This window comes from Larus michahellis, chromosome 2 (genome assembly GCF_964199755.1).
Source record: "Larus michahellis chromosome 2, bLarMic1.1, whole genome shotgun sequence".
NCBI lineage: Eukaryota > Metazoa > Chordata > Aves > Charadriiformes > Laridae > Larus > Larus michahellis.
The window spans coordinates 155,238,012-155,261,355 of NC_133897.1; the positions used below are offsets into that span (position 1 = coordinate 155,238,012).

The 23,344-nt window shown below is 40.0% G+C and overlaps 1 protein-coding gene across 4 annotated transcripts in view; it reads left to right on the plus strand.

The window, feature by feature from the left end:
- Positions 1-23,344, plus strand: part of COL14A1 (collagen type XIV alpha 1 chain) — a 129,944-nt gene that overhangs the window by 18,622 nt on the left and 87,978 nt on the right. For all 4 annotated transcript variants that reach the window (XR_012585791.1, XM_074577743.1, XM_074577745.1 and 1 more), the window contains exons 6-9: positions 19,447-19,602; positions 20,312-20,431; positions 21,840-22,004; positions 22,420-22,581. Coding sequence is in view for 3 of the 4 variants with exons in the window: in XM_074577743.1 (XP_074433844.1) it covers positions 19,447-19,602; positions 20,312-20,431; positions 21,840-22,004; positions 22,420-22,581 (603 nt within the window). In the remaining variant the exon portion in view is untranslated. The remainder of the gene's footprint in view (positions 1-19,446; positions 19,603-20,311; positions 20,432-21,839; positions 22,005-22,419; positions 22,582-23,344) is intronic.

Consider the following 23,344-nt stretch of genomic DNA (forward strand, 5'->3'; position numbering starts at 1 on the left):
GCTCCCTCATGTACAAAGCTCCTTTCTCTACAGCGACAGGGGTTAATACATTCTGTACCTTCTCAGGTGTTTTACAGTTTCTCAAAGAGCTTCTAAGAGTGATTCTCTAATCAAATCCCTTTGAGGGAGGGAAGAATCACGGTGTTTTGACTATGTCCTGTGGCAAATATGTGGCTATGTCCTTTCTCTGCAGAGTATTTTTCTGTGTATCTGAAATGTTTTTAGCCACCCATTTCAATAAAAACAACAACGCTGTGGACCACTTTTATTTTCTTGCTTGTGGACTTTATTTGGGGGGTTTTTTGAAAGATTTGGTGGGTTACCTAGGCTAGCAGCCAAACTCCCACCTAGCTGCTTGTTCGCTCCCCTCCCCAGCAGGACAGGGGAGCGAAGAGGAAGAATGGGAATGAAAAATCTCATGGGTTGAGATAAAGACTGGGAGACTGCTTACCAATTACCATGGTAGGCAAACAAGACTCAACTGGGGAAAAAATTAGTTAATTTATTGCCAACTAAAATAATTTTAAAAAATTTGCTAATGTGGGTAGTGGGACAAAGGCAAACATTAAAACAACAGCTTTCCTCCCTGCTTTCCCGGGCTAAACTTGACCTTCTTCCTCCTCCCAGACTCCTTGCCTCTTCCCTTGTTCTCACTGCAGGTTACACTCAGTCCAAGTCTCTTCAGAGAGGAAACAAGCAGTGCAAAAGGGGTGTTGAGGGGTTATGATCAGGATGTAGTGGTTTATCCCTGCCATTCCTTTCTTCTCCATCGTGGGTCCTCCACAGGCTGCAGGGAATATCTTCTCCGCCATGGGACACCTTCTCCTCTGACCTTGGTGTTCCCTATGCTGTTTCTCACTCTTTTTTTTTTTTTTTTTTTTTCCTTCCTTCTTCCTTCTCTGCCTGTCATTTTTTGCCCTTTCTTAAATATGTTTTTCGAGAGGTGCCACTAGCTGCACACAGGCACAGGGTGGCCCCTGGCCCCTTCTCAAAAAGGCCACCCCTGTAGCCTCCCTGCTGCCAAACCTGGACAAAGACACCTAATACAAGAGGCACTCTTTTAATGGTCTACTAGAGTAAAGCCTTTACACAGTCTTAAACCTGTCCTGTTCAGAAATTCCCTTGTGCAAACCTCAAATCAGGATGATTTAGGACAGCATAAAGCATATATGTTCCAGATTTCTCTTCTGAGTCAAGTTTTCGCAGAGTAAGCCTTCTACAGACTGTAGACTACTAAAACGATGAGAAAGAAGCTCCCATAAAAGACTACGTGATTTATGTATGATGCAATGTAACAGTTACTTCTCATTGTAAAATGCATGTAATATAGTCATACAGTAAGTATGACTTGTTAGGGAGGTCGGAGATCTTCACTGCACAGAACATGCTGGTTAGTTCAGCCTTCCCAAATGAAAATTACGTTTCATCCCTGGAGCAAGTCCATGAGGGGCAGATGTGTTTATTTTACTGATTCCTATGAACATCTAGTGACGTGTGGCCTAGTTAAAAACCCTGGGAGAACTGCAGTTTTTTAAATCCCTTAGATGCTTCTTTCTGATGGAGTCACCTTTACCACATGCCAGGAATCAAACTGACAGAAAATTACCCGAGCTGCCTGGGTAATTCCTTCTGACACGTGATGGTTCCACTTTCCTCTCTATTTTCTTCACTACTCAGTGCTGCACAAAGAAGAGTTTTTTGGTTATATTGTATTAAATTCCAAGTTTTCAGCACTTCTAGGGTTCAGTATCATAAAGTCCCCTAAAGACCTGAAGCCATCTGTCATGAGATACTTACCTGCTAAATATTAATAGGAATAAGTATGCCTGCAGCTTCTTTCAGGTGGGTGTGCTCTGACAGTGCTCTGAATCATGCAGAAACAATGGCTTCCTGGTCCATGTCTAGAAAACAGGTGGAGTTCTCAGCTGTCTGCAAAAACTCTGTAGACAAATCCAAAGTTATTCTGTTTTAGAATCATAGAATTGTTAGAGTTGGAAGGGACCTTAAAGATCATCTAGTTCCAACCCCCCTGCCATGGGCAGGGACACCTCCCACTAGATCAGGTTGCTCAGAGCCCCATCCAGCCTGGCCTTAAAAACTTCCAGGGATGGGGTTTCCACCACCTCTCCGGGCAACCTCTTCCAGTGTCTCACCACCCCCACAGTGAAGAACTTCTTCCTAACATCCAGTCTGCATCGTCCCATCTCTAGTTTTAATCCATTCCCTCTAGTCCTACCATTACCCGACATCCTAAGAAGTCCCTCACCAGCTTTCTTGTAGGCCCCCCTAAGATACTGGTAGGCCTCTATAAGGTCTCCTCGGAGCCTTCTTTTCTCCAGACTGAACAACCCCATCTCCCTCAGTCTGTCCTCATAGGAGAGGTGCTCCAGCCCTCTGATCATCCTCATGGCCCTTCTCTGGACACCTTCCAGCATGTCCGTATCACTCTTGTAGCAGGGGCTCCAGAACTGGACGCAGTACTCCAGGTGGGGTCTCATGAGAGTGGAGTAGAGGGGGAGAGTCACCTCCCTCGACCTGCTGGCCATGCTTCTCTTGATGCAGCCCAGGATACGACTGGCTTTCTGGGCTGCAAGTGCACACTGACGGCTCATGTTGAGCCTCTTGTCTACCAGCACCCCCAAGTCCTTTTCTTCAGGGCTGCTCTCAAGCCAGTCGCTGCCCAGCCTATATCGGTGCTTGGGATTGCCCCGACCCAGATGGAGGACCTTGCACTTGGTCTTGTTGAACTTCATGAGGTTGGCATGGACCCACCTCTCCAGCCTGTCAAGGTCCCTCTGGATGGCATCCCTTCCCTCCAGCGTGTCAGCCTCCCCACACAGCTTGGTGTCGTCGGCAAACTTGCTGAGGGTGCACTCTATGCCACTGTCCATGTCGCTGATGAAGACGTTAAACAAGACCGGTCCTAGCACTGATCCTTGAGGGACTCCACTCGTCACTGGCCTCCACTTGGGCGTGGACCCATTGACAGCCAGCCACTCTTTGGGTGCGGCCATCAAGCCAGTTCTTTATCCACTGAATTGTCCATCCATCCATCAAAGCCATATTTTATCAGCTTGGAGACCAGGATGTCATGTGGGACAGTGTCAAAGGCTTTGCTCAGGTCCAGGTAAATGATGTCAGTTGCTCGCCCCTTGTCGATTGATGTGACCTTCTCATAGAAGGCCACCAGTTTTGTCAGGCATGATTTGCCCTTGGTGAAGCTGTGGTGTTGTACCCAATCACCTCTTCTGCAGACCTCTTCTTTGATTTTTTTTTTCTTCCTTATGTATTTTACATTATTAGTGATTTTATTATTTACATTATTTCTGCAATCTTTCAAAGCAAATATTTCTGAATGATTTTTTTTTTCATAGTATTTTTTCTTCCAGTGATATGCACACTATCAGATAATGAAAAAGGTGTATCATTCCTCAAAATGACATGGTACATATATCTGAGGTTTCTATTATAATAACTCTTACAGTGAAGTCACATCAGTCTTTGGATAGTGATAGAAATGAGAGGTGCAGTAAACTGGAAAAATACACCGATTTGCTTTCTTCTTCTAATACCGCTATCACCTTTGATGCAAATAAGCTTTGACATTCAATCTGTAGCTGTTGAATGGCGCTATTTAAGCAGAGTAGGAAAAAATCTGCAGAGAGGTACATCAAGATAATATTCAGCAGAAGAGACTAATTATCTAATTTATTAACTTGTCTGTTTAGTTAATGTCAGATGGTTCAGTAAGTATTACTAGACAGTGTGAAATGAGTGCTATGAAGTATTTGACTAAGCCACAGGAATGAATACCTTCTGAACTTCTGCTCTGTTGGCAGTGTTTCATAGTTTTACTCACTTCATCCTGGCTAGTGGAACTGCAAATGTTGGTTTTAGTCATGACGTTTTTCTGGTTTTTTTTCATTACTTACTGAACTCCTAGGCCATGGAACTCATTAACTCTGTCTGTACGCAACCTATAATTGGCCTTACTAACAGCGTTTCCGTGAGCTTTCTGGAGGGCCCTCTAGATATTGTATTATGAGCAAGCAGAGGAAAGACATTGTGACTATGTTGTGTGGGCATTTTTCCCCAGTGCCATTCTGTGCTTCCTAAATAGTCCTTACTTTAGCCCTCACGTTAATCTGCTTCTGCAATCTGAGGGTCAGAGCAAAGTTTATTGGAAAGTACTTGGCTCTCCCATTGTCGATATGATTTCTTTTTTCGTCTTGTGTTAGGGATCACTGAATCCTGTAGCTCAGTAGAAGCATGCAGGGTGTCCCAGCTCCATGCCCCCAGCTCCGACCAGTAGCAAGGATGAGCATGTGGTACCAATAGGTCTGGGGTGATCAAGCACAGGGCTTGGCCAAACAAGTACTAACCAGCCATATGTGTAGATGGAACTGGCCCCTTTTATCCTTTTGTCTTTCCATTTTCCCATGCTTGTTCCTCAAACTACCTTGATCCCTCCCTTTTGTTACTTTTTGGTTCCTCCCCTAAACATATCATGTTAAATCTTGTACAATCCCCAGATACTCTTTCTTGCATCCCATGAGTCTCATTACCCCCTAAGCAGTAACCCCCACAAGTCTGAACCATGAACAGACCATGTTATGAAGTAAGTACAAGCTATAAAAATGCGAGTACAAGTTATAAAAATGTGTTGCTGATTTTGGAAGATACCAACAAGATGAGACCCCTGTAATTAATATTTAGTTTGTCGGTTTATGCTGTACTTATACAAGAGGCAAACACTGAACTACTTGGCCTGCAGCTGCATAATAGGCAAAGCACAAGGTCACCAGGGAGGTATCTTGTGACTTTTGATAATTCCATGAGTATTATCTGCTGATCAGTGGTGTTGGGTATTTTTTTTAATTAAAGCTTCTGCTGTAATTAAATTGTTTCTGCTTTAATTAATTAATCCAGTGCAGTACAGTATAATACCAAAGGGTTGATTGAACTAGATGCAACCAAGCTTACTACTGAACTACTAGCAGTCCAGCTATATTGTCCACTACGGCACTCTCCTTGCTGAATGTGCTAGCCTGCTCAGAACTAGCTAGTTCAAGGACTTCTACCTTATCCTCCCTTACAAAGTATAGACATAACGGTGGCCATTAGTCTTTAGTAGCAGTTTCTTATGTGCTGCAGAATAGGGACAGATGCATTTCCTACTTTGGACATGTGGTAAGTTCTTTAAACATCGTGGAATACTTCAGTATGATAGGCTTCGTTTTGTTACATGTGTAAATTAAAGTCTGTATTAAAAAGTGTAGTGAAGTTTAAAACTATTGATTGCATTTGTCTAAGTGGAAGGCTACTGTCTACATTTCCCTAAAGGATGTATATACATCATACTGAGACTTGGGTATTTCATCTTTGCAGTGTCTGTAGGGGGTATGCAGGTGCATTACCTTGTCATGTATTGAAACAGGATGCATGTTTGCTGTCATTTAACTGCCTCGCAGCTGGGGACGTGCTCTGTGTAAGCTGTTACGTTACTTCAGGACAGCTTTTTTTTCAGTTTACTGTTGAGTTCTGTGCTTACCATCTTGACAAGGATTCTAGTAGTCTTTACCAAAAATTGCTTTTCAGCATCGTGATATGCAGTCTTTTGACCTAATTATGAATAGCTCATGTGTGGTGTATATCTGCTTGTTCTAGCATTTGCTAAACAATTAAAGGTAATATGAACATAAAAATGAATCTTTTGTCCATGCTTCTTTAGGGAGGTGGTCTCAGATCCCCGTGCCTCCCTTGAGAAGACTGGGGAAAGCTTGGCAAGCATTTATAATTATGGTCCCCTCACCACGCTCTTTTGCCCTCTCTGAAGCTGCTTAGCCCTGAATAATTTTATAGACCTATTTTAGTTTTAGACTCTGTCACTTTGGCTTTGAACTCACTTGGCTTTGTTCTGCCTAACCGTAGCCCAACCAGAGGATCCACGGTGCATCCTGTCTCAGCTTTCACTAGTGAAAGCAACACCTGGCCATCTGATCTGTGCCAATACGACACCCATTTAAATGCCTGCAGCCACTCTGGTGTGTCAGTGGTTTTGCTGCTGGTCAGATCACTATCCTGTTGTTGTGCTAAAAGATCTTTGTTCTGGACTCCACCTAGAACCTGCCCAGCAGTCCTATCAGCAGGCCCCCATCCATGCTAGGTTGGCAGAGCATGGGTTTTTTTTGACAGTGACTATTTTTTAACTTGTGTAATGTGAATGATGGCTTTCCATTCTTCTTCTGTGTGACTCCTCATGGACATCATCTTCTTTCTCAACTTCAGGGTATGCAAATATCTCTTTAAAAACAGGAGATGAAGGAGATTTATCAGAATATACCATTGCTTTCTTTGACATTTGAATTTAGGATACTGTATCCAACCCATGTTGGTTTCTATGCTTCTCAGAAGGTAGAATTTATTGAGAGGCATCCATTAAGTTTCCAAGCTAGTCTACAAACCCGTGAGCCACCGCGCAGAACTTTGTCCATTAGAAATTCCTTGTTAGTCACTGGAGGACTTACAGGAGGACACTGTTGCAAGGAAACTCTTGGGTAAACTCCCCCTTGCTATATGGAAAGTTTAGCTCATTGTGCTGTGTATGATCAATGCTTATTCCAGGAGTTCTTACGAATTTCTCTGGAGGACATAGCTAAGCTTTTGTGTCCTTTGACTACTACTTGAAACTTGGATTTCCTTTCGCAATGGCAATGCTTTTATGGACCTGGCCAGGATCCTTCGGCAGACTTCTGCTTCCTGCCTCCCACGACTGGAAAACCTGATAGGAAGTATCAGCATTGACATGGACATAATTCTTAAATACTTTTCCTTTGCCATCATTTTGGTAGTTGCTTTAGAGAAAGCCAAGCAAGCTACACTTAGAGATTGTAGCATTTACATCTGCCATCTGTCCAAACTAAATAGCCATTAGTTTACTTGCAACTGTGTTGAAATCGTCTGAATAAGAGAGAAATATATTCTTGAGAGAAAGCAAGCTTGAAATTGAAGACTCAAAAGTGGACATGAAAGCTGGAATTGGGAAAGGTTCACTCTGAGTAGTGCATTTTGATCCTGACACAAGGAATCTCCAGTTGGAGTGAGGTCAGGGAAGGAGAGAAACAGAGAGAGAAATATTTGGGTGGGAAGGGTCTCATATTTTGCCATGTCTGATTTGGATATCTATAAATTTGTGAATATTTTATTTATTTACCTTAGCCTAGTGCGAGATCCTTCAATTTGTGTATGCCAGACAAACCTTGCTTTGTTCAGAAGATGAAAAGCTTGGCATTAGAAATTATGGCGAGTCTCCATTTTTACCCAGGGATTCCACTCATCTCCTGTCTCCTCCTTTCTGTAGGAGTAGCTGCTTTTCTTCCATCTGTAGGTATGTTAACATCATATAAATGGTCGTGGTGGTGCATTACCTCTCATACAGTGTTCCAGGCCAGGCACAAGCTGGAGATTGGACAGATTGCCTTTCTGTTAGTCACATTCTCCCTCTCTGTCCCTCTTTAGGAACTCTCCTCGAGTGCATGTGCTTCATTGAAAAGTAGACACAGTGTTGACATAGATATCTAGAGAACTTGTAGCTCAGAAAAAAAAAAAAAAAAAAGAAGTGCTTTGTAGCTGCCTTTTTATTTTCTCAGAGTAGAAAAAGAGACTTCGCCTATCTAGGACCTAAACGTAAGTTTCAATTTTGTCATAAAGTGATCCAGCTGCTAATATCAGAACTACTCAGGTTCATAACCCTTGAGTTTTGTTGCACAGTAAATATGTCTAATGCTTGGCAAGTCTGAAACGTTACCAACTGTCTGGGCACTTTTTTCTTTGGTAGCTTTCCCCAAGGCACTGACTTTTTTTTTTTGCAATCTATTCTTAGTTGACGTGAGAGACTGCTATTCACATTCCTGAACGACCAATTAGTAGAAGCTCAGCTGAATGAATAGTCTTTCATTCTCTTATGATTGCTTTTCATCTCTGAAGTCATTCGCTCTTGAGCATCTATCCATGTGCTGGCACGGCTGGATTCTGCTGGCAGCAAGAGGCTCTTACCTTAAGTCAGAATACTTCTGTTACTACCATGCTGAGACACTCCTTAACAGTTCTTCATCATCTGGCAGCATGAATGCTCTTAATCTGAAGTCTGCAGGCTTGCTCATGGCTATGTATATTCTAGGTAAATATCTCTATTATGAGTGATGACTGTCTTTGACATGAGACGCTCTCTATTCTTTGAAACTGAAGCTACATAGTAACAAGTGGAAACGCTGGGCAGTTTTTAAAATTTATGTGGCAACGTTGAAGGGACAACCAAAACCGCTTTGGGGAGATGGTAGCAGACCATCTATATATAAAAATATATTTTATATATAAATATTATATTAATAAACACTGAAGTGCAAGACCAAGACCCACTTGTAAGAAAGCTATGCTCATAAAGGATTGATGCATTCATCAGCAAATCTATCTATCATGAATTTGCATTCCAGTTGTTTTGAATACCCTAATGAACAAGCTGCATTGCTTTGTGCTTTGGACAGCAAAATGGGAGATTAAGGTCACTGTTTTGGTCTCTCTTTTCAGGGACTGTGGTCCCTGAGATGGCCTTGTCCTTAACGCCACTAGAAGGTGCTGAATCTTTTGCTTTTCATCTGACTGCTGTACAAGTTCCCTTTCAAGGCGGTTCCTTACATTTTGAGAGGGGAGTCTTGTTTCACAGTCTGTCTCATTCATCTCATGCTAACACTATTGATCAGCATCAAGCAGGAGCTTGTACTGAGGAGGGATGATTTCGGGGTCATTTCCACCCTCGCTGCATAATCTGAGGGTCTTCATACTCTTTCTAGACTTGTTGATGCAGGACTCTTGATTCTGGGCTGTCTCATTGTCGGCACCCTTTGCCTGGTGCCCTGTGTGCTGAGTAAGCCTTGGTGTTACAACTGAGCTGTGCTCCTTGGTTAAAAAGGTGCGAGTTAGTAGCTGAAACAGAATTTACTTACCTGGCTGAGTGGTCCATGTTTTCCACCTCAAAGGTGTTCTGGCCTGGCTGGTTAGCTGTGCTGGTTGTACTAGTCTGTCTGCATATAATGAGCGAGTCCTCTTTCCTTATCTGACTGCTGGGTTTCATGTGCGTGTCTTTGGCTTGGGAAGTGTTTGTTTGGCCAGTAAATTGAGCTGTGGTATTCTGGTACTCATCTCTCCTGGAATGCTCAAAGGAGCTTCTCTGGAACACCAACTTGATGCTTGAGCATATTTAGTTTCCTTGTATGCAGGAAAGTTAGCAGAATTATGGCTGCATAGTAGCGCGGACAGCTGTTTGAGCTGTTAATCTCAGCAGGGTCTTTGCTTGGGTTTGGTTTGTTTATGTGGTTAAAAATGCGTGGTAAAATTTCTGGTCTTTTGCACTGATCTTTCTAGTAAGTACGGTAAAGGAATGAGAGCTGTAAATTGTCAGCATAGGGATGGTAGCTCCTTCAAAAAGACTAAATTGGCTGTGGTCTGTGACATGCCATTGGTATCTCATCTCTTCTCTCCCTGCCCTCAAGACCTTCCAAATTCAACATCCGAATTTAGCTCAATAATTAGAGGGCAGGGAGGTGATGTCAAACTGCGTCAGCCTTAAGAGTTTCATAATGTTCAGTGTTTTTTATGTTTGTGAAGTAGTAATAAAGCATCAGTTGCAAGCAATAACGATGTATCTGTTAGAGGTTAGTTGAGAAACATTTAAAACTTTGATGGGGCAGGTCTGTTTAGCCGTACCTTAAAACCAGAAAATTACACTCAGAAGCTCGTGTTTTGTCTCAACAGAATCACAGGTCCTTTGCCAGCCTTGCAACTGTTAGTATTTTATTAATCTGGGAATAGGAAACAGATGGTGGGAGCGGAACCCTAAACCTAATCTAATAGATGTGATGATGCAACAATTATTACTTATTGGAAAAAATTGAGCAAGAACAACTGAAAAATTATTTATTGAATATGGAACATATTTTTGGAAAAAAAATTAAAAAACATCCTCTATTGAGCTCCGTTAGACTATTTTAATAAATTTTTATACGGTTGCCTTCACCGTGCTTTTCAGGCATCAGGGTAGTTTAACTATATGCATGCATATTGAAGTACATGGTTTTAGTTATGGGCCAGCAGTTTCAATTTGATTATGGTTATTGAAAATTTCTAAGTAGCTACTGGCCAAACTAAAGACAAACCCAGATGTCTAAGTATAGTCTGTGCCTTGTGGCAGGCCTCTTCTGTGGTTTTGACGGTTCCCATAACAGTTGTATACTCTGGATAGCAGCCAGTAATTTGTCTAGATTAATTAAAATAATTTTCTTCTGTGTGAATTTTAAATTCACTCCTACAGCTTTAGAATTTGCCATTGTTTCTGGAAGATGTTTTAAAAAGTATTGTAGGCAATGTAATCATTAAAGTCTTATTACTTCTTATGCAGACCTTTTCTGCAAAATCAGATTAATATTTTTCTCGTATGTGTGCAAATTAAAGATAAAAAATTGCCTTCCTCTGTAGAGTGAAATTGTCATGAAAATCTCTGTACAAAAGTCTTAGGATAAGGTTCTGCATTAGATTTTTATGCAGTTGGATTTGGGGATAAGGCGTGTCGTTTTGTTTTAAAGCCTTTGAAACACTATAAAGAAAAGTAGCTATAAATGGCATTGAATGGAAGAAAATATTCAGTAAATTATTTTGAGATTTATTAGTCGTCCTTCTGTAGTTTAAAAATGTAACTGTCCGCCATATATGATATTGCATAACTGATGTGCCTGTGTGCATTGTTTATCTGTCTAGCTGGATGGTACTGTAAGTACAAGATCAAAGAAATAAGTGAATGGAAGAGACTGGAATCTCAGACAGAAAGAAATGTTGCAGGCTTGAAGGCATCAGTGTAACCTGCCTGAGGGGAAAAAATACGCAACATGGTTATTTAGGAATTTGTTTATGGTAGGGAATAATTACTTTAGTGGATGAGAGGAATTTGAAAGTCTGTGAACTAGAGGAAAAGAAAATCAAAGGTTATCTTAAATGCTCACTTAGGAAAAGGTATCAGTGGTGTGTTTGTTGCTGCTTAGCCCACTGATCAGTGCTTCAGTACAGCGCAGCGGAACAGACTTTTGGGATTCTTCTTTTATGTTGCTCATTGAGACATAACTAAACAACCACAAAATCAAATCCTCTGAGGAAGATTTTTTTGTTTTAATGTTTGTCTGCTTTTGCTTAATAGCACATATTTTAAGAGATCAGGAATGAAATATGTGGAAACAAATTATGGTAATCCTGTTGCCAGGGTCTCTGCATTGAGTGGCAAACTGTCAGCTGCATGGCTCTGGGGGAAATGGTCAAGGGCATGGGGGTTCAGGTGGTCATCTCCTCGATCCCACTTATGAGGGGAAAGGGCTTGAGGAGAACTGCGTAGATCCTGTTGGTCAAAAACTAGTTTTGCAGCTGCTGTCAGCAACAGGTTTTGGGCTTCTGTGATGGTGGGACACCCTTTGAGGCTTGATAGCTGCTTGCAAGAGATGTAATCCATCTTTGCAAATCATCTTTGCTAACAGGCTGGCCAGCCTGGTGACAAGAGCTTTAAAATAGGAATGACGCGGAGGGAGATGAGAACCTGCAATCACACGAGGATTGGGATGATGGGAAAGAGCGCACCCTCAGCAAGTTTGCAGATGATACAAAACTAGGAGAAATGGTTGATCACCAGAGGGTTGTGCTGCCACTCCAAGTATCCTCAGCCAGGTGGAAAAATGGGCCGAGAGGGAGGTCATGCAGTTCCACGGAGGGAAGTGCAGAGTCCTGGGAATAACCCCAGGAAACAGCAGAAGCTGGTGGCTGCCTGGATGGAAAGCAGCTTTGCAGAAAAGGCCGTGGGCATCCTGCTGGACACCAAATTGACCGTGAGCCAGCAATGTGCCCTTGTTGTAAAGAAGGCCAACAGCCTCCTGGGCTGCATTAGGAAGAAAGTTGTCAGCAGGTCACGGGATCTGATCCTTCCCCTCTGCTCAGCCCTGGTGAGGCCACACGTGGAGTTGTGTGTCCAGTGCTGGGCTGGCTCCCCAGTAGAAGACAGACATGGATTTACTGGAGCGAGTCCAGTGAAGGGCCATGAAGATGATTAAGGGCTTGGAGATCTTTCATAAGAGGAGAGCTGAGGCAGCTGGACTGTTCAGCTTGGAGGACAGCAGTTTCAAGAGATATCTTTCCAATGTGTAAAAATACACATTGGAAGGAGTAAAGAAGGCAGAGACAGACTCTTCTCAGTGGACACAAACTGAAATAACTGTAAACTCCATTTAATCAAAGAAAGCGCTTTTTTTTACTGTAAGGATGGTCAAATGCTGGAGGAGGTTACTAAGGCTGTGGAGTCTCCATCCTTGGAGACTGACTGGAGATGGCCCAGAGCAGTCTGCTGCAGTTGCCTCTGCTTTGAGCAGGACAGTTTGACTACAGTCTCAAGAGGTCCCTTCTCACCTCCACTCCCCTGTGATTCTGGGAGTTGGAGATTTTTCAGAATAGGGTGTTCACTCAGACACCTCTGTGAGTTAGACAAGGGATGAATTGCTACATTTGAGAGGGCACGAGTTTCATCCCAAGTTTTGTGGATTGACACATGACATCCAAAATTACTGATGCTTCTGAAAATCACTGCATATTTATATTTATATGAGCATACATGTTGGTTACATTGTGGTAATATAATTTAGAGAAATGCTTGAAGGTAATATAGGGACTTGAATTTGAAAGTCCTCTGCACTGTAACTGTACTGCACCATCTTTTTTGCTTCTGGACGCAATGGCCACAACATTGTACGTACCTGGATCTATAATACTGAGCTGTAATGTAACAGTATTGTAGCAGTTCGCTTCAACTAATTTTTAATTAGTTCTGTGTTAATGACTTTCATAGATAATGCAGCTTGTTCTCTCAGGCAAGTTCTTTTCTGTTATTTTACCTGTTGTATTAAAGCTGTAACTCAGGCACAGACCAGCTCTTTATCATGGTTTAGAAGGATTTATACGTGTAGCTTAAATAATGTTGAGGATTTCTGAGTGCAAATTTCTTCCGCAGCCTCATGATTAACTGCCTTCTAGATAGCCAGAGAAAACTGTCTCAGGGATTTCATACTTCATTATTAAGGGGAAAAATCACCCTTTTAAATCCTGGCATATTTTTTACATAGGAATGGTGGATAAATATGACCGTATTAATAAAAAATTATAGTTCTCTGCCTTGAAAAGTAATTTAGACTTTGAGACAGTTGTTTCATTTAAAACATTCGTGCATTCAGAGACAGAACTGAGAGCAAAAAGAAGTAGAGAATTATCACTGTAACCTGCAGAAGAGCTTCTTAGGTTTCATGTGCCTTACAGGAGGGTTGTGGACCATTTTCAGTGTAAATCGTTATGGCTAAATGGACACAGTATCTTGCGGTGTTGAAGTTTCAGGAAAGATTTCAGCAGTGTGCTTTGTCCTGTGTTGACGTGTTGCTCATTGGAAGAGAAAGTAAAGTAAATGTTTTGAACTCTCGGTTTAAATGCAGAGGGATTTTTAAACATATTTTTCTAGCTAGATACACAGACCAAGAGAGTTTAGTGTTGCTTTTTGGGAAGCTGCTGCAAACATCAGGTGCTTTGGTACTGTCATTCAGCAATGGTCTGCCAGAAAACATCAGCACTTTCTTTCATAGTTACCTTTTATATTTATTCTGGCTGTCAAGTAAATTAAGATGTAGGAAGAAAGTTCTAAAAAGTTTTTCAAAGCTAGTGATTGCTTACTGCCGAAGTACAACTACCACTGAGTGTGTATGGAAAGGTGCATAGAAAATGGCTGTGTGCTTCCTTCTCTCACACTTGAGAATTATCGCTAGTATATGTATGCAATTAATTTATCAGCTACTGCTTTAACCAATTTTGTGGCTTTAAATTCAAAAGGTACGCTTTAAGTAATAACATCTATTTATTTCTGTGTACTTTTTGAAAGTAGCAAAATTATTGAACTACAGCACTCACAGTCAAATGTGACACGATTAGATGGAGCAGATTTAGTAAATCTTAGTATTCCAACTCCCCTAAATAACAAATTTGTAGGCCTGCCAGTTGGGCTATATTAGTTTCCTGGAACAGAACAAGGTGCATGGGAAAGGGCTGGCTGCTTTATTTTATTTTGTTTTTTTTCTAGGGAGCAGGGACAAACTTCTAACCTCGTTGGGCTGCTCTTTCAACCTAATGATGTTCCAGCATTTGAGTCCTTCAAATTCAAGCTATGGTTGGATCTAGTTCAAAGAAAAGCAGTTATGTTGTATGCATTTGTCTGGTTCGTAGCCTGACATATGGGATGTGTTAAACTGAGGTCTAAGTGCGATGATGATATCACCAGCACAGTGCAATAATATCAATGTCAGAAGCGTGGACTAGTGAGTTGCTGAATTTTGGAGCTGAACACTGCCTCACATCTCTATTTTTTTTTAACCCTTTTTTAAAAAGAAGTGACATCTTGCTGATGTAGACTTATATTGCCCTTCTCCTCAGTGGTGCTTCTGCTCAGCTGTGGTGCTGTCAGTCACTGTGGAGGACTGACTTTTCTCTGTCATTCATGCTTTATTCACAAGGTATTTTCCATTTGCTTCTGTCATCGTGCGTCTTGCCTTCTGTGCTTTGTTACGTTCGTGCTTTGAATGAGTCTTCCATTCATATTGTGCTATTACTGACCCCTGCTTGAACTTTCTTCCTCTCCTTCCACATATATTTGACTTTTCCACTGTGACAGAGAGTAAGAAAGGAAAGGAAAGAAAGGAAACAACAAATTGCAGACTCAGAAAGAATTAGAGTCTTAACTTCTAGCAGAAGTGTGTGTTTTGGCTCTTGAAAATGAGAACAGAGTTTCATACCAAGGGGAGGCAAACTATCAAGTGTGTTTCTGCAAAATTTATCATAACTGTGTGCAAGTTGAACTGGTTCTTCTAAGGCATTGAGTCCTCCTGGGTGGCAGTGCCTGTATTCGCTGCTTCTCCCTTTGCCTTTCAAAAAACTTTCAAAGAGTGGTAGAACTAACTGCAAGAATCACAGGGCCACTACTCTAGTCTGAAATATCATAGTTTGTATTTGTGTCTAAGTAAGGCTCGCAGGTTTTTTTGGTCAAACTTCTGTTTTTTAACGCTGCTTAGTGATCGCATGTGTGAAAGTATAACAGCAGGTTGAAAATACAGGCTCAGAGGAGTGGTGGGTGTTTACAGAAGTTTGCAGACCCTGCTTTGTTCTGTGCACCCCCCGTACTGCCGGAGTCCCTTGCAGTCCTAACCTGCGCTCCATTCCCTTCAATGGGACGTCTCAAGGGTCACATTTTGCAGGCTCCAATAACTCCCAGAAATATCCCAGAAAGTTCTAGCTGGGTCTTTTTTTCAGCGCTGCCATCGTTGGCTTCACTCTCAGCCAAACTCTGATGTGGGTCTTGGTAGTGCTATAGCACTTGCACATCGGAAGTGCAAGCAAATGTGTCACCTTTAATATCTGGGGGCTTGAGGGGTCAAAGGTAGGAAACGTTGTTTGGTAGATGCAAAATTCCTTCAATGCTGGTTATTTTTTGAAAGGTTTCCCTGAAACAAAGGAACTGAAATTCTTGATGATTATATGGCTGTTGGCAATACTGAAGCAGGTTTTGTGCAAATATCTTGTCCTGATACATTGCTGGTAGCCTTTAGTTGTATGCTGCTGTCTTTGGAGGTGAAATTTTGAGCCTATGCCTTCATTTGTGACATGCAGAAATGAGCAGACCAAGCCCCTTCCTGCTCAGTTAGCTTCTTGGCAGAGTGGCAAGTTCCTTCTGTCAAATAACCCTAGGAGGATGGTAAATTTCTTACAGAAAGTCTATTAATTTTTCACTTTCTCCCCATCAAATTCCTGCTTCCATTTTAGGTAGATGCACTGAAGACACTTGCTGGTATATAAGCTCTTTTTCTGAATTTAGGATGTTTGCAATTCTGTCATTTTCTCTAACCTAAAAATCACAGGCTCTGTTATTGTTTGTTGTGGAATGCAGCACTTGAAGTAGAATAATGCTATCTATATAACATTAGGAAACTGGGCTCCTCCCTACTGTCCTGCTCTTGAAACTGGTGAGTATTGTATAATTCAAAGGAAAACGGTACCTTCTCTCTCACTACTGTTTTCTTGATGACCGAGTGAAAGGGAAATACGCACAACCTGATCACAGGTATTGAAACTTGTAGTGGGCTAAAACAGAGTGTTGGAAGCTTTTTTTATATGGAATTACATGCTGTTATCTTCCTTTAAGAAATGTTTTTGAGAAAATTGCCTATTAAAATTACGTTCAGATACTTCAAATGTTCAAAATTACCCCCAAACCCTATAGGAATTCATGACCGTGTATGCTTGTATGGAAAGATTATTGAAAAAGACATTTGCTAGAACTGGTAATGGAAACTGGCTAATCTCAGTGGGGTGTGTAAATTATTTGCTACACACTGTGTCTTTTAGACTAACTTTATAAACTAGGATGGTATGGTGTTTGTATTCCTATCAGGTTTTAAAGGTTTCTGTACAACATGTTATTCCGTTTAATATCTCACTGTTGTTTATTCCGTTTTAGGGAACTTTCTACAATTCTATTAAGTACAACAAGGAGAAAGCATAAGCAAATAGTGGGTGTACAGAAGTAACAAAACCTAAATATTTTATGCAGAAAAGATTCAACAAGTATCTCCTATCTACGAAGAGAACGAATCAGATTTGCACATTCTGTGACATTGCAGTACAATCTTGGATCAAACCACACATGCTATTTTAACAAAAAATAATTGAATGATACTATTTGCACTGATCTGATGATGTGGAAATAAAATATTGAAAGGAATGCCATTATTGTTTTCTTTATTCTTCGTGTTTTGCTGCACTACATGGATTTAGTAAAACCAATAAAAGGTTTTATTCACAAAGCCGTGACTACAGGATTAAAGAAGCCTTACAGGCAAAACTTGATGATATGAAACGAGTAAGACCTAGGGCACTAACTGGGTTTCACAGTAAGCATAAGATTTTAGAAGTACAGAAGGGAAATACAGCCACAACAATCCTGTTATCCTCATTGGGTTATAGGATTAAACTGCTGGGATCATACTGAAAAGGTACATCTGTGCTACAGTACAGCTGCTTGGATGTGAATCAGGGGTCCAGTTCTATCGTTCTTACTGGTGTCGAGTAGCGTTTTACTTTGCCAATAGTTCTTTTGAAGCTTAAGAAGTTAATTATGGCCCATGTGAGAATGGCACAATTGAACTGCATGTTAATGGGAGACAAATACTGCAAGTAATGCAGGCTGATTAACAGGAAGTTCATTTGGCAAAGATATTTAAAATACGGATTTTGCCATGACCAGTAAGTTCCTATTAAGTCACAAAACAAATTTCAGTCCCGCTGAAATCAAGGGAATTTTTCCTGTTGACTTCAGTGATACAAAGATTCGGACCTCCTTTGGATTTATCTTCCAATTTAAGATCATTTTTGTGATGCTTACTAAATGTTCCCCAGTGTTTATACATTAAAATGTGTTGCCAATTCAAATAGCGTTGTCTTGTACTGTAAAAACTAAAATAAAATATTTGTTTTGGCATGTTTGTAAGTGGAATTTTTGTCATGTGTTTAGAACTTATTCTACACTGCTGGCTGCACGTAGGAAATGTTCCCTGCTCTTCTAAAAACATTTGTAGTACATGTTTAAGACATTAACTGTAACTTTATGGACTGGGTTTCTTGCTCAGTGGATTTACACTACAGAACTAATCTAACTTTTAATTATTACCAACTTTTTGAAGTCCTTTTGCGCATCAGATGGTTTTCGCCTGGGAGACTATCAGTTTGTCTTTAATGAAAAGATTGTCATTAATAATATGGTGTTAAAGTTTTAAGTTGCTAACCATGTGATTTATTCCCTCTCTGTAACAGGAGAGCTGCTTGTGAGCTAATGTGAGCACCTTTTTGATGATTTCTCACTGAATTACTTCTTTTATTTGCTGAGCATCTCTGCTCAAGATGTTTCTAGCAATGTACCTGGTGATTCCTGTTAGTACCACCTTAGGTGTTAGTATCCTTTCTCAACCAATTTATGTAGTGGATCCTGAAAAAATAGATGCTAAAAGTTGGGCTGCAGCTTACTTCACTAATCTGTGTTCAGGGATGTAATTTTCATCCCTAAATGGGCTGTGATGCATGATACCTTTTCTACTAACATGCTTTGACTTGCCTACTTCTGTCCTTATTCCATAGTCAGTCTGGTGGGGAGTTTGCTGTTTTTATACTTCAAACATAAGCTCTTGTTTGGTATAGCTGTGTAACATCACTCATTCGTTTTCCCTCCTTACAATACGAACCCACTATTTCAGCAGCCTTACTTTTACAGTCACGCAGCCACTTCTGTGGGATGTGGCAATTCTGTCTGAGGCTATGGAAACCTCTTCCTTTCTCTTACTTCCCTTCCTGTCATTTTCTCCAACTGAAAGTGGCACTTCTGTTTAGGCTTCTCAATTGCTTAAGAATTCCTAGAAACCTTCTAGTTGGCTTATCTTGACATTTTTTCCTCTATTCCCATTTCCTCTGATTTGCCCATTGGTTAGCTAAACCGTAGCTACTAATGCGCATCTCTGCTAATTCTCATCAGGTCTTTTCTGTTGCTTTTTTAATACTCTTTTATTTTTGTATATTTTTCCATAAATCTGTTAGACTAAATCTTCATGTGGTGCTAGTTCTTATAGAGATTGTGAATTTGAATCTGAGTTGTTTGCGTTTTACCTTTACTGTATTGAGTGCCTCCGGCTTTGGTCTAATACAACATGTTCAATTGACCTGCAGTTTTACTCTAGACTCCCAGGGTGGGATTCACTTCTAACTTTAGAAGTCTACAATGGCAGCTAAAGAACTTTTTCTACAGAGTTGTGGAGATGTATAGAAACACCTGCTTTTCTATGTTGACTATAAAAGGGGGCTTGATTACTGTTTTGGACGTCTGCATCTCTAGGTAGCGTTCTCTGCATTGTCTACACCTAAGGTTAAGTGTCATGGACTGTATAATGTGTATGTATATTCTTGAAAATGCAAATGAACTGCTGGTTTGGTTGTGTTACACGACAGTTAAATTTTTCTTTCTGAAGTATTGTATTTTTATAAGAAGCATTTATTTTTTTTGTGGATCTCCCAATAGTAATTTTGAACAGCTTAATGAAAAAGCTGAAGTAGATAATGGCCAACTGTTCTATTACTGAATTTAGAACAAATAAGTTTAGTGATTTTGCTTATTTCTCACTTTGCCCGTGGAAGGAAGCTTGAAGTATTAAGCTTAGTGGGAGGAGGAACATTTACTGGATTACAATTTTATTATTGAATTAAAAATATTGTTTTCATTTTAATGATTTACAGGAAGCCTGTTTACCTGTAAAACTCCAGCAATTGCAGATATTGTGATACTGGTAGATGGTTCTTGGAGTATTGGCAGGTTCAACTTCAGACTTGTTCGACTGTTCCTGGAAAACCTGGTTTCTGCTTTCAACGTGGGATCTGAGAAAACAAGAGTAGGTAAGGTGCTATGTTTTTTCTTAATATTTCTGTAGCAATGTAAAAAATTCATGATTTCAGGAAAGTTAACAGCTTAATGCTACTTATTTGTGCAAGATTCATCCTCACCTGAAACTAGCACTACTGTCATAAAAGTAATGCTGCTTCAATCTTTGTAGTATTAATTCCTCACATGTTACTGTGATACTCAGCTTAAGTAAACTCTAATGCAATGTCAGTGGAAAACTAAAAAACAGTGGAAACAATCTTACTGACTTCAGTCAGCATTAGATCAGACCCTTGCAGTTTAATTTTCAGAGGAAGAATGTGCCAATGGATGGCTTCTCTCGTGCTTTAAACTGGCTCAGATGTTGTATTTCTGTTCTGCTATTTGTATTTTAGTCTGATCAAAAGCATATTAAATAAAGTCCTTCTTCTTCAAAACCCAATTTCTTGGAATCTTACTAAACCATGAAAAAGTTGTGTACTCTTCATTTACTTTCCTTAGCACTTGAAAGAAGGGCTTTGAAAATAAATTGAGGCATTGCCACTAAGAACAACTTTGTACTATTTTTTTGGCATCAAGCAATGCAGTCTTTCTAGTATGGTGGTAAAGCTACTTATGGTAAGCTTACTGTGGTAAGCCGTTGGTAACCAAGTACGTAAAGTGTACATACTTGAAAAAAATGCTTTATTGCCTGATGGATTACCTTAATTTCTGGTTCTTTAGGTCTTGCACAGTACAGTGGTGATCCCCGAATTGAATGGCATTTGAATGCCTATGGCACAAAAGATGCCGTTTTGGATGCAGTCCGTAATCTACCATATAAGGGAGGAAATACATTAACAGGTAAGGCATATGTTTCAGCTTTTGCCTTTTATTAAAAAACAAATTCTGTTGCACAAACCAATAAGTGTTATTGCTTACTATGAAGGGTAAAAAGGGTTTTTGCAGCTTACTAATGGCTTTACCCGATATCAGTGAAGTCTTTCCTGAAGTGCTTGTCTTTTGGCTTCACTGGAAATCTTTCTGGTTAGGACAGAGTCCCATAAAACAAAGTGTGCATGAACTCTCTGTGCTGGAAGTAAAACCTTTTACCTGCTAGGAAGAAAATGCAAAATCCATTCATAATGTTCATACACAGAGCTTTATTCTGGAGAAGGAAAGAATGTTGTTTTAATAACTGACAACTGGCAATAGTAACTTTTCAAATGATCACCTGGGGCTTTTAGATTTCCATTGACCTTTTAGCAGTTAGAGCACTGAAGCCCTAGAAGACACTTAGTGATGGATAAATGGGGGATGCCTGTCAACTTAGGAAAAATACAGTCTCTGAACACAACTCCGGTGTCATCAAAGCAGCAGTTAGCAATATTGGCTGTCTTGCCAGGAGAATGATATATCCAAAGACCCAGACATGGCTTTGAGTAAATTGCTGCCTTCCTTTTTTCTTTTTTTTTTCCCTTTGTTTTTTTTGGCAGGGAGGGAAGGGGAGAAAGAATGTGAAAGATTGTCCTCTTCTGCGGCAGCCTTTATTTTGATAGACGGAGAGATTGCAGTGGGAGAAAGGACAGAAAGACTGTAGTATGATTCTAGGAATGAGATTACTGTGAGGTAGAAAGTAGAAAATTATCACGATTATTTGATATGAATGTTAGAAGAAGGTGAGTTAGGAACCTTTGCTGTGGGAGAGTTAAGAGAGTTTTCAGGTAGGATCTCATTGTGACATGTAAGTTTGTTCTTAGGAGTTCTTTTTCCTTCCCTTTAAAGAATTAGCAGTTATTAAAATGAGATTCTCCCTAAGCTTTATTTAAGCTTTACTTCAGCTTGTAAATTGGAAAGAACGAACAAACAAGCAAATTAAAGTAAGATTGTATGTACTATGACGTTTTACTAAGATGTCCAGAGCATATGCTTTCATTGTAGGTAGAAGGAGAATGGGACTTCCTATTCTAATTTTGTAGAGTAAGAAAGGAAAGATGATGCATTCACAGGAAGATCAATTTAGGTTTCCATAGCCAGTTTAAAATACTTTGATTGATCAAAAGGCTGCTGAAGATGAATGTCAGCTTCCCTGTAGTTTAGATTATGTGTTGGAATTTAATCTTTCAGTAAATAAGTTCTTCTTTTGTACTTTCTCTTCCTTAAGAGGTTTCTCAGGATTTTTAAATTGAGTGGAAAGACAAACACTGTGATATTAGCAAAATCAATGGACGTTTTTCCCTCTTAGTGTCTTTTAAAATGTTTCCTTTTTTAGGTCTTGCCTTAACTTACATTTTGGAAAACAGCTTTAAGCCTGAAGCAGGTGCAAGACCTGGAGTGTCTAAAATTGGTATATTGATCACTGATGGAAAGTCCCAAGATGATGTTATCCCTCCTGCTAAAAACCTACGCGATGCTGGCATTGAGCTGTTTGCTATTGGTGTGTATTCTGCCATGCCCATATACTGTGTCCCATTATACTCTGGCGTATTTGTGTCTGTTGCCCTCTGTATTAAGGGATCGTTCTTTTCTATCTGTATCTGGTAAGTATCATCGTTAATTTAAATCTTCTTTAATATGTTCGGCAATTCATTTCTGCTATAACTGGAATTAAGCAGTGCACACGAATGCTATGTTATCAGGAGACAGCTGAAAGAACGTAAGTTACACCGGTAGAATTAACATCTTGAAGTAACATCTTAACGACAGAGCAATCTGTGGTTGGTCACTAAAACAAATAAAAAGAATTGGATTTTAGTAATTTTTTTATTAATCAAAATTTATCAATTTTTAAGCATACAAGATTTTTTCTTTTTTGTTGCAAATATTTTCTTTATTCTTCTTTCCAATGAAAGGTGTAAAGAATGCAGATATAAATGAACTCAAAGAGATTGCCTCTGAACCTGACAGCACACACGTCTACAACGTTGCTGACTTTAACTTCATGCATACCATTGTTGAAGGTCTCACCAGAACAGTGTGCTCACGGGTAGAGGAACAGGAAAAGGAAATCAAAGGTGAATAAGAAACAAGGTCTAATGTAACTTAATATGAATTTAGAGCTGCTAATCCTATGGCAAATACCTGCAGTTCTAAGCTGGTTTCTGGCCCTTGACTCGTGCCGTGTGTTCTTTTGCTGACAAGAAAGCACATTGTCAGGGAAGTTATCTTCCTACGTATGTTTTATTCTTGCTTGGATATCTTTGATCTTTTGCTCTCTGTCTTTGATAGGGGTAAATATTACGGTATTTGGTAGTACCAAAAGTACAAAAATATACATTCATTCTGCTGTAACTATTTCCAAGTGGTGGGTAAGGAAAAATTTTTTTATAATACACAGGTTTGGGGATAAATTACTTTAACAGCTGCACATGGAATTGTTACATTTGTGCTGTGATTTCCATCTCCTAACTTACTATTTTTATTGTCTCGTAAGTTTTCAAAATTTTAGACTGTTAATATTGTTTTATCCCTTCCTGATGATGGATTATTTTTGTGTGTGTTTAATACAAAAAAATATTTCAGAGCATGAGAAATGGTGAAGGAAATTGTTCGTATATAAACAAACCTTTTCTGACTACAGTATTTTTTTGCTTCTCTGAACAAAGGGAGTGGCTATGAAAAAATGTTGCAGTTTGTCAGAGAAACAGTCCTCCTACCTGAGGAAATTCTTTCCGAGAGGCTTCAGTGGATTTTGTTTGTATTGCTTGGTTTGTGATTCTGTGATATCGCAGAAATGCTTAGTGATTTTTCAATAAGCTTGTCATATATATCAGTAAA